Genomic DNA, 12,515 nt, shown 5'->3' on the forward strand with positions numbered 1-12,515 from the left:
CTCTCCCTCACGTGCGTGCTCTCTCTCTCTCTCTCTCTCACACAAAAATAAACATTAAAAATTTTTTTTTTAATATCTGAAACTAATACGCTAAAAATGTAAAATCCGTTACATTTAGGTGGTATAAATGGTGCTGACTGTATTATTTTGTATGCTTTTCTGTATCTTTGGCTTATTTTGTAATTAAAAATGCTTTAAAGACAAAAAAGAGTAGCACTGAATGAGACTATGTGTGTTTGGGCTATGACATTTCCACTGACATCCAGTGTGACTTTAGGTAAATCACTTTGGCCAAGAATGTTTTTATCTATCAAATGGGAAACTGGATGAGATAACTTCTTTGGTTCTTCCCACCTCTGGCATTCTACAAAAGTGAGAATGACCCAGATTAGGAAGATACCAGGGTTCTTTAGCTGGACAGAGGAATACAGAACTAATGCATCTCTAAGGGTGACTTTCCTCAGAGAATGGGCTCTACCCATTCTAAGCAGAGATGTAGACTCCATATTCTGCCAAAGCCATGCATGGAACCAAGGTACTTTAACTGCACTTTTCATGGAAGGCCTAAGAATCTGGTTTTCTGACTATTTTATTGTAAGAAGAAAATCTAAGGACAATTGGGGGGGCTTGTCCAATTCTTGAGGCTGGAGAAGAGGCCCAAATCCTCATAGCAAAGCAAAGGTAGGCAGCCTGGAGTTTTGCTACCAACAGAGGGATTTTTTTCTCTCTCTAGTGTTTTTCATCTTGTGTCAAGGCCCAATTTGTTATTCAGACTCAGAGCTTCTCTGAAATGATGAGCTCAGTCCATACACATCTCAGTGAAGCTCAGTAGGGGTCAGAATATCCAGTTCTTTCCAGCCCACTCCAGAGAATCTGATTCAGTTAGTCTATGGGGAGACCCAGGAAGCAGTATTTTTTCAAAAGTTCCCAGGTGGTTCTAATGTACAGCCAGAGTTGAGAAGCTACTTGAAGAGTGAGCTGGATGAGAGAATGCCCCACATCTTTGTTAGCAAATAGGGCATTCCCCAGGGCAGTCCCTAAACAGAACACTTTCCAACACATTTCTTGTCTCAGTTTATCTTTGATAATTCTGCTTTGCCACCACCTTGAATGACAGAATAACAGAGTTTCTACTCCAAAGACCAAGATCCTGAGGTATGTAACTTTTCCGAGGTTAGGTTTCTTCACCAGGACAGCACAACATACTCATGGTACCTTCACATGGGAGTGAGGCTAAGGACATCGTCACCAAGCAGCTGTTTGACTCTAAACAAATAACAGTCTCTCTAAGCCTCAGTTTTTTGTTTTAACACAACGGACTTAGGCAAGATCAGTGGTTTTTACACTGTATTCTGAGAAGCTCTTGCATTCTGTGGAGTACCTAAGGATTTGCCTCTGCCAGAAAGGTCGGTTTGAAAAAATCACTGGATTGAATGATCCAGAAAGGCTTTTCCATAGCCAACAGTTGACAATTCTAAATTCTACAGGAATAGATTTATGCTACCACCAAAGTCTAACATAACCCATATGCTTTGAGGCCTTTTGAAGATCATATTTACCAACCTGGTCTAAAGCAGATATTACAAACTGGCTACTTGCAGACCAAATTCAGTGCACAGTCATGTTTGGGTTTTGCCTGAAGAATACTATTTTTTCTTTCTTTGGCGTCTTTTTAAAAAATTTTTCGGGGCGCCTGGGTGGCTCAGTCGGTTAAGCGTCCGACTTCAGCTCAGGTCACGATCTCACGGTCTGTGAGTCCGTGAGTTCGAGCCCCGTGTCGGGCTCTGGGCTGATGGCTCAGAGCCTTGAGCCTGCTTCCGATTCTGTGTCTCCCTCTCTCTCTGCCCCTCCCCCGTTCATGCTCTGTCTCTGTCTCGAAAATAAATAAACGTTAAAAAAATTTTTTTTTTAAATTTAAAAAATTTTTAATAAATTTGAAATATAAGACAATTCTGAAACCTGTACAAATCAGAGGTGTATGGTTCAATGAACTATCACAATGTAAACATATCTTTACAATTATTCTGGGCAAGTTATAGATCAGTAATGAAATGGTGATTTCCCCATAACCCCTCTAAATCATTCCCTCCCTTTTCCTCCCCAAAGGTAACCACCATCTTGACTTCTTACATTATAGATTGGTCTTGCCTCTTTTAACATTTACATAAAGAAAATAATGTAGTACACATTTTTGGAGCTTGTCTCTTTTGCTCAATATTAGCAAGATTCATCTGTAGTTTTGCATGTATCTGTAAGTTTGTTAACTCTTATTTATGAATAGAATTATATTGATAGAATATACCATAATTTATTTAATGTATTGTTGATAAGGATTTTGTTTCTACTATTTGGCTATTATGAATAATGATGCTATAAACATTGTTGTAAATGTTTGGAGAACCATACACTAACCCATTTTTGCTTCTATAACTTAAGGTAAAGTTATCTGGTCATCGGGTATGTGTGGTGATGTTAATATATGTACCCAAATTCTCTGACCCTCCTCTCTTCAAAAGAGACCCTCAAGTATAGGCTGAACTTAGTGACTCACTTCTAATGAAAAGAACAGCAAAAGTGATAGTGTGTTACCACCAAGACCAGATCATAAAAGGCATTACAGCTTCTTCCTTGCCCAGTATGGGGAGGCCAGCTGCAATATCATGAGGATACTAAGGCAATCCTATGGAGAGGTCCACATGGCAAGGGACTGCCAATGATCATATGAGTGAACCATCTTGGAAGGAAATATTCTAGCTGCAATCAAGTCTTCAGAAGAGTTGACATTTGACTATTAACTCATGAGAGACCCTGAGACAAAACCCACACAGCTAAGCTACTGTCAGATTCCTGACCCACAGGAAGAGAGAGAATATGTTTGTTGTTTTAAGCAACAAACTACTGTTTAAACTATTGTTTAAAACAATAGTGCTATTATGCCGCATTAGATTATCAGTATAGTAAGCACATGTTCAACCTTAGATTTTTCCAAATTTACCTATATACCACTAGTGTATGAAAGTTTTAATGTTTCACATCCTTGGCTATATTTGGGGTTGACAGTCTTCAATTATAGCTCTACTGTGGGTATGCAATGGTATTGCATTGTGGTTTAATTTGCATTTCCCTGATGACTAATGTGTTGAGCACTTTTTCATATGTTTATTGGCTTTTGGGACTTTTGGATATTCTTTTTTTTTTTTTTTTTTTGGCTTTATTAGCATCTTTTACTTTTTTTTTTTCTTTTTTTTTTTTTTTTTTTGGCTTTAGTAGAATCTTTTGCTTTTTTTTTCTATTCAATTTTCTATTCTTTTCTTGATTTATAGGAGTTTCTTATGGTATTCTGGATATGGTCCTTTTTGTGATTTTCATGGGTTAAAAATACCTCCTCCCAATTTGTGACTTGGTTTTTTGCTCTCTTAATGATATTGTTTGCTGAACAAATATATTTATTACTTATTTTAAAGAAGTTTAATTTATCAATATTTTAATGTCTTTAAGATTTTAGTGTCTTATTTAATATATACTTGCCTTTCCTAAGGTCATGAAAATATTCTCGTCTGTAATCTAGTAGCATTATATTTTGCTTTTTACATTTAGATCTACAATCCACATAGAACTGATGTATGAAGTAGGGAGTTAAGTTCCATTTTTTTCCTCAGATATCCAATTAACCAAACCTAATTATTGAAAATTAATTTCTATGCTTGCTTCAGCAGCACGTATGCCACCCCCGCCCAAAAAAAGGAAGAAAGAAAGAAAGAAAGAGGGAAAAAGAAAAAAATAATTTCTTTCCTTTCTGCTCAACAATGTCAGCTTTTCCAAAAGTGAACTGTCCATACGTGTGTATATTTGATTCTGGATTCTCTACTTTCTTTCCTTAGTCTTTCTATTTGTTTGCCTATCTTTGTGCCAATACCACATTTTTAAAATTATGATAGCCTTATAACAGGTCTTCATATCTACTAGAACAAGTCCTTCCATTTCATTTTCTTCTTCAAGAATGACTTGGCTATTCTCAGCCAGTTGCATTTCCACGCACATTTTAGAATCAACTTGCTAATTTACACAAAAATCTGCTAGGATCTTAATTGGGATTGCCTTACCCATCTACCCGATAGATGAATTTGGGAGGAATTGCCATTTTTATATTTTTGAGCCTTCCAATTTATGAACTTAGTATATACCTCCAATTGTTTTTATATTCTTCCATTTTTCTTAATTTTTTTTAGGTTTTCATTTTTTTGGTAGAAATACATCTCCATGAGGCTAATTTGTAGGTATTTATATAATTTGATGGTAAATTACATCAATTTAAAAATCATTTTAAAAATTGTATTTTCTGTTGTTTATGGCTAGTGTATAGACTTTCAGTTGATTTCATATATTGACCTTGTATTCAGCAAAATTGTGTGTCTGGTTATTTTGGTTGAGTCCCAGAAATTGTATGAAATACATGAAAAGGTATAGAAATTACTTCTGGTTTCACCTCAGAGGTATAGAGAGCTATAAAGAGCTGTTCCCACCCTTACATTAAGAAAATGCTGGACAAACTGCAAAACTAATAAAGATTCTTTAACCCTTAAGAAGGTTGCTGTCACTGGACAAAAATGTAACCCAAATTTGGGAGGCAAGCTCCTATATAGAAAAACAGAATCAGAGCATTTGCTTATCTGGGGGAGATGCCTCCTGATGCCATATAAGCCAGTCACAAGAATAGCTGGAAAACTAATAAATTGCTAAAGGCTGAGTGTGGACCAGTGTTATACATTGAAGCCCCCGTGGGTCTGTCTGTACCTTCTTTCAGGGTTTTTCTGTGAGAACCTCACCAGGAGCTCACAAGGAAAATTGGAGAAAACTCTAAGGACATTTTCCTTACAGGAATGGCTGCATGAGAGGGACTAGAAATCATTGCCAAAACTCTGCTCTAACCCATCTATTCTAGCTCCTCTGTGAAACAAAAGGCTCAATCTGCAGAGTTAATGGAAACAAAAACTGTATTTTTAAGGTACTGATGGAAGCCCGTTGCTACTGGGGAAGGAAAACAGGAAAATAAAATGTTTACCCCTGGGAGAAAGTCAAGAATAGGTTCTGGCCCAGCACTAAGTCCGGTGGAAGGCAGGAACATAAGTGAAGGTTCACAATGTCTGCTGAAAACTGAAGCAATTAAAACACAGAGAACTAGGCCTTGCCTACCCTCCTCCCCACAACCATTCTGATAAACATTAAGTAAAAATAAGAATGGAATACAGCTAGGAGAACAGCAAAAGACAGATTATTTTGGGGAACCAGTTCAAAGGGAAGACTCAAAAGAAAGCAGAAAGACATGAAACCAAGAGTAGAGAAGACACCAAGAAAAACATTCTGGCAAATAGCTCACACAAGGTATCGCTAGAGAAATTTGAAGCCTGTGTACACTGAGGTAACCATAGTAACAACAAACTTCCAGCCCAACTCAACTCCAGACAAACTTAACACCAGTCCTCATGTCACTAAGTGCCTAGCAAAAGGAAAAGCATGCTTATCTCTAAGCATGAAAGATGTATACTCAGTGTCTATTATCTTGTAGAACACATCTTACTTTGAACCAAAAATCATGAGGCTGTCAGTCTGCTCAGGCTGTCTAACAAAATACCATGGACTTGGAGGTATAAACAGCAGAAATTTATTTCCTTACAGTTCTGGAGGCTGAGAAGTCCAAGATCAGGGTGCCAGCATGGCTGGTTTCTGTTGAGAATTCTTTCTGGCTTTCAGATGACTGCCTTTTCACTGTGTGCTTATATGGTGGAGACAGAAGGAGAGCAAACTTCCTGGTGTCTCATCTTATATGAGCATTAATCCTCATGAAATCTCCACCCTCATGACCTCATTTAAACCCAAATGCATGTCAAAGGCCTCATCTCCAAGTACCATCACATTGGGGGGTTAGAGCCTCAGCATATGAATTTGTGAGAAGATACAATTCAATCTATAGCAGAGGAATACAAAATGACAAGAAAAATCAAAATCTGAAAAGACAAAACAATCATCAGAACAGAACCAGGCACAAATATGACCCATGTTGGAACTATCTTACAGGGAATTTAAAAAATTAAAATTAATATGTTAAAGGGTCTAATTGACAAGGAAGATAATATACAGGATCAGAAAGATAATTTCAGCAGAGAATATAAACTATAAACAAAAGAATCAAATTGAAATGCAAGAAATTAAAAAATGTAGTAAAGAGATGAAAAATGCCTTAAACAGGCCCATCAGTAGACCTGACACAGCAAAAGAAAAAAACATGGAACTTGAAAATAGGTCAATAAAAATTATATAAACTGACAAACAAGAGGAAAAAAACTAAAATGGGGGAAAATAAACAGAACAGAGCAACCAAGAGCTGAAGGAAAATATCAAATGTTATAATATACATGTAACTGGAATCTCAGAAGGGACAGAGAAAAGGAATAACAAGATAGAAGAAATATTCAAAGAAATAATGGCCAAGAATTTCCTAGAATTAGTGCCATACCTCAAACCACAGATCTAAGAAGCTTAGAAAACACCATGAAGGATAAATACCAAAACCAAAACCAAACAAAATAAACTCCACTCCTAGGCATATCATATTTGTAGTAGTTTCCTAGGGCTACCATAACAAAATATTATAGACTGGGTGGTTTAAATAAAAAATTTATTTCTCACAGTTCTGAATGCTGCCTGTTCAAGATCAAGGTGCTGGCAGTGTTGGTTTCTTCTGAGGCATCTCCTCTTGGCTTTTACATGGCCACCTGTTTGCTGTATCTATACCTGTCCATGGGTGTCATCCATGATGTCTTTTTTTGTGTCCAAACTTTCTCTTCTTATAAAGACACCAATCAGATTGGATTAGGGGCCACCATATCAGCCTCATTTTAACTTCATCATTGCTTTAAAGGCCATATCTCCAAATACAGTCACATTCTGATGTACTTGGGATTATGACTTCAGTGTATGAATTTTGGAGGGACACAACTCAGTCTATATCAAAATCAAACTTCTGGAAACTAAAGCCAAAAAGTACACAGAGGAGGGACGCCTGAGTGGCTCAGTTGGTTGAGTGCAGACTCTTACATTTTTTTTTTTACATTTACTTATTTTTGAGAGAGAGAGTGAGATAAAGTGAGAGTGGGGGAGGGACAGAAAGAAAGGGAGACACAGAACCTGAAACAGGATCCAGGCTCTGAGCTGTCAGCACACAGCCCGACATGGGGCTCAAACCCACAAACCATGAGATCATAACCTGAGCCAGAGTCAGACGCTCAACCGACTGAGCCACCCAGGAACTCCAGCAGACTCTTTGATTTTCAACTCAGGTCATGCTCTCATGGTTCATGAGATAGAGCCCCACATCAGGCTCTACACTGACAGGGCATGGAGCCTGCTTCTGATTCTCTCTCTCCCTTTCTCTCTGCCCCTCCCCAGCTTGTGCTCACTCTCTCTCAAAATAAATTTAAAAAACTTTTTTAAAGAAGAAAATACACAGAAGAGAAATAAAATTACCTCCAGGAGAAAAAGGATAACAATTACATGGACTCTTTGTCCCAGAAACAATGCCAGTAAGAAGACAGTGGAGTGACATATTTAAAGTGCTGAAAGAAAAACTGTAATATAGTTTGAAATTAGGAAGTGTGATGCTTCCATCTTTTGTTTTTCTTCCTCAAGATTGGCTATTCAGAGTCTTTGTGGTTCCATAAAAATTTTAGGATTTCAGTGAGAATAGGCATCTTTATTCCTGATCTTAGAGAAAAAGCTTCCATCTTTGTATTGTTGAGCATAACAATGGACCTTTATTATGTTGAGGCACATTTCTTCTATACCAATTTGTCAAGAGTTTTCTTTTTTTGAAATCAAGATTATGTGATATTTACCCTTCATTCTGTTAATGCAGTATATCATGTTTATTGATTTGCTGGGGTGAATCATCCTCAAAACCCACTGATCGTGGTGTATGATCTTTTTAATGTGCTGCTGAAGTCACTTTGCTAGTATTTTACTAAGAATTTTTGCATCTATATTCATCAGGAGTATCAGCGTGTAATTTTTTTTTTTTTATGACAGTGCCCTTATCTGGCTTTATAATGAGAGTAAAGGGGGCCTTGTAAAATGACTTTGGAATTGTTCCCTCCTCTCCAATTTTTGGGAAGAGATTGAGGAGGATTGGCATTATTCCTCTTTAAGTGTTTGGTAGAACCTTGTGAAGCCATCAGGTCCTGGGCATTTTTTTGGATGCAGTTTTTGATTACTGCTTCAATATTCTTAATCATTATTGGTCTGTTCAGATTTTCTATTCTTCCTGATTCAACCTTGGTAGGTTATATGTTTCCAGAATTGTATCAATTTCTTCTAAGTTACCCAGTTTGTTGGTGTATAATTTTTTTGCCAATTCTATCTATTCATTTTAATTGAAGTATATTTGATATACAATGTTACATTAGTTTCAACTATGTACAACATAGTGATTTAACTAGCTTATATATTATGCCATGCTCACCAGAAATATAGCTACCATCTGTCCTTATATATTGCTGTTACAGTATCTATTGACTATATTCTTATGCTGTGATTTTTATTCCTGTGACTTATTCATTACATAACTGGAAGCCTGTATCTCCCACTCTCTTCCAGCCATTTTTCCCAGCCCTCCACTATCCTTCCCTCTGGCAACCATCAGTTTGTTCTGTGTGTTTATGGGTAAGCTTTCTGCTTTTTGTTTATTTATTCATTTGTTTTTTAGGTTCCACATATAAGTGAAATAATATGATATTTATCTTTCTCTGTCTGACTTATTTCACTTAGCAAAATATCCTCTAGGTCCATTCATGTTGTCGCAAATGGGAAGATCTCATCCTTTTTATGGCTGAGTAATATTCTATTGTGTATGTATACAGTATCTTCTTTATCCATTCATCTATGGATGGACACTTGTGTTGGTTCCATATCTTGGCTATAATAAATAATACTGCAATAAACACAGGGATGCATATATCTTTTCAAATCAATATTTTCCTTTTCTTTATATAAATACCCAGTAGTGGAATTAATGGATTATATAGTATTTCTATTTTTAATTTCATGAGAAGTCTCTATACTGTTTTCCACAGTGGCTGTACCAATTTACCTTCCCACCAACGGTGCCACAATGATTCCTTTTTCTCCATGTCCTCACCAACACTTACTATTTCTTGTCTTTTGATTTTAGCTGTTGGAACAGGTGTAAGGTGGTATCTCATTGTGATTTTGGTTTCCAGAAATTTGATTTTGGTATAGACTGAATTGTGTCCCTCCAAAATTTATATGTTGGAGCCCTAACCCCAAGTACCTCAGAATATGACTGTATTTGGAGATATGGCCTTTATTTTTATTTTTATTTTTTTAGGAAGTATTTTATTTTATTTTTTTTTCCAATATGAAGTTTATTGTCAAACTGGTTTCCATACAATACCCAGTGCTCATCCCAAAAGGTGCCCTTCTCAATACTCATCACCCACCCTCCCCTCCCTCCCACCCCCCAGCAACCCTCAGTTTGTTCTCAGTTTTTAAGAGTCTCTTATGCTTTAGCTCTCTTCCACTCTAACCTCTGAGATATGGTCTTTAAAGCAGTGCTGATTAGTGATGTTGAGCTCCTTTTCATGTGCCTGTCTTATTGGCATATAATTGTTCATTGTATTATTTTACTATCTTTTGTACTTCTGTGGTATCAGTTGTAATGTCTCCTCTTTCATTTATAATGTTATTGATTTGAGTGTTCTCTCTGTTGGTCTTAATCTAGTTAAAGGTTTGTCAATTTTGTTTATCTTTTTGAAACCAACTGTTAATTTTGATTATCTTTTTAATTGTCTTTCTGGTCTCCATTTCATTTATTTATGCTTTAATCTTTGTTATTTCCTTCCTTCTTTTAACTTTTGGCTTAGTTTGTTCTTTTTCTAGGTCCTTGTCATGCAAAGTTAGATTGTTTATTTGAGATTTTACTTTTTTTCTCAATGTAGGCATTTATTTGTATGAACTTCCCTCTTAGAAGTACTTTACTACATCCCATAAGTTTCGGTAATTTCTGTCTTCATTTTTGTCTGCCTCAAGATTCTTTTAGAAGGAAATCAAAAGGGAAACTTTTGATTTCTTCTTTGATCCATTGGTCACTTCTGATTTTACTAATTTGAGTCTTCTCTCTTATTTTCCTTGTCCATCTGGCAGCTAAAGGTTTTGATTTTTTCAAAGAGCCAACTTTGGGGTTCATTGATTTTCTCTATTGTTTTTCTATTCTCTATTTCATTTATCTGCTTTAATTTTTATAATTTCCTTCCTTCTGCTATCTTTGGGTTTAGTGTGTTCTTCTTTTTCTAGTTCCTTAAGTTGTAAAGTTAAGTTGTTGGTTTGAGATCTTTCTTTTTGTTTCTTTGTTTTTTTGTTTTTTGAGATCTTTCTTAATTCTTAAAGTTAGTGTTTACATCTATAAATTTCCACCTTAGCTCTTGCTTTCCTTGTGCCCTTCCTACCACTCCATTTTTCTCTTTTTCCCCTTTTTGGAGCCAGACAATGAGACAATAACTTCTCCATCTTTATGTTTTCAACTTTAATTCTTTTTTTTTTTTTTTTTTTTTACTATTCTGGAACACTCTAGGTAATTTATTTAGGAAGTTTATCTTTGTAGTGGCATTTTTGTTGTTATTGTTCTGTCTGATTGGTAATATATTTCTATTGACCTTCCTACTTAATTGTCATCTTCTCTAGGTAGAGAATGCTACCTCAAAACTCTCAAGATATTATGCTGTGTTTTTTTGACATGCAGGGTTTAGTAAGAGGTCAAACTGGTTTATTTTTCTCTGTAGCCATCCTACTTTTTCATTTTGCTTTTAGCTTTCAATGTCTTTATAATTTAAAATGCTTACAATTATTTATCTGTAGGAATATCCATTTTCTTACTTTTTTTTTTTTTGGTAAATTTGAATCCTTTGAGTTCCTTAATAGTGTCCTTTTCAGTTCATGTATGGAAATTTTGTTTCTTCTGAAAATAGTTTCTACTTAATGAATTTTATGTTTTTCTCTCAAGTACATCTCTTAATTTTAGGATGCTGCTTTTTTTTTCAGGCCTCTATTTCAGGAACCTTCTCTTTGGCCAATTTAATCTTTGGCTACAGTAAGAATGAAATAATAAAATCTGTAGTTTTTGTTTGTCCTCCTTGATTATGCAGCTCTCACAGGAGGACTTTCCCTTGCCCCCAAAGTTCAGTGAAATCCTCTGTTGTCTCTGTGATGGAAATCAGTAGGAGGAGGTTACTGACTCCAAATCCAAGTCCATAATAAATCATACTTTTTCTCATCTTAACAAAACTTTAAAATACTTTTTATTCTATTTATATATACAGATATTTTTTTCTTTTTAATTATTTTATTTTCTAGATTTTTTGAGGGAATTTCAAGAGGGGGAGTTTTAGTCAGCCTCATCTTAATGTCATGTCTGGAACTCAAGCCACTGAATTATTTTTAAAAACATGTTTAGATCTAGGTCAGTGAATTCAAATGCAAGGAAAGAGTTAAATTTCTTCCACAAGTGTTGGCAAAATCTGTAGAAAAAAGAGGAACGGCCTTTATTAAAGAAAGTTACAGGATATACAGTCATTGAGGAAGAAGGCTTTTCACAGGGGTAGAAGAGATTGCTCCTCCTTCCACTGTAACGCAGACTCTACAGACAGACAAGAGTCATTCCCAGATGTTAGCACAATAGCAGACAGTCAAGATGGATCTCGGGTGGTGAGTGATCATTCTTACTATTCTTTGAAAGGCAATTAAGGATTATGTAACCTCAGTAGCAGGCTGAGGTTGAGGATGGTGCTCATTCTCTGTTTTCTGTCCTTCCTGCTCAAGAATGCTAATATGTATTAAGGGCATAATTATGCACAAGCCAAAAGCATGAATGCTTGGGATAATAAATGATCTATGTTGTGAAAAATTGGATAAAGTCCCAAAGCCATTCTCGCCTTCTGAGAGCATCTCCTTAGGTTGATCTTATAGCTCCAAGGCAGGGGATCTTTTAAAGAAATTTCTAGCAAGGACATTTGACTGCCACTCAAAGGTAAAAATTATTTAAGGTGCCAAAAAGTTTACTGGTTGTTGTTGTTTTTTTTTTTTTCAAGTGATTAACTTTAATTTTATAAATTTATTTTTTGAATATTTCAATGTTGCAGTTGTTGGTTTTAAGAATCAGAAAAATTTTAAATGTCTGCATAAGTAGTACCATACACTAGAGAGTAAATTTTCCTTTGTAAGGAAAAGTAAGAGGGAGAAGAGGTGTAAGAAGAAAACGCAGAACCCAGAAAATGAGTCACAAATAGGCCATGAGAGATTCTAAACAGAGTGAGGTAGTAGAAAGAAGGAGAGTAGTAATTCAATTAGCTCTCTGGTATTGAACATACATGATGTATTATGTGCTTTATTCATGTTATTTCACGCATTTTAATCTTCACAGTGACTCTTGGACAGATAATATCTGTTTT

General features: G+C 35.8%; 1 protein-coding gene across 1 annotated transcript in view; it reads left to right on the forward strand.

Moving 5' to 3' along the window:
* Positions 1 to 11,629: 11,629 nt before the first annotated feature.
* The window catches only part of CD86 (CD86 molecule), a 67,402-nt gene continuing 66,516 nt past the window's right edge, over positions 11,630 to 12,515 (forward strand). The window contains exon 1 of the mRNA XM_049628276.1: positions 11,630 to 11,772. Within this exon, the coding sequence (XP_049484233.1) occupies positions 11,759 to 11,772 (14 nt within the window). The 5' untranslated portion in view covers positions 11,630 to 11,758. The remainder of the gene's footprint in view (positions 11,773 to 12,515) is intronic.

The sequence above is a fragment of the Panthera uncia genome, chromosome C2 (genome assembly GCF_023721935.1).
Source record: "Panthera uncia isolate 11264 chromosome C2, Puncia_PCG_1.0, whole genome shotgun sequence".
NCBI lineage: Eukaryota > Metazoa > Chordata > Mammalia > Carnivora > Felidae > Panthera > Panthera uncia.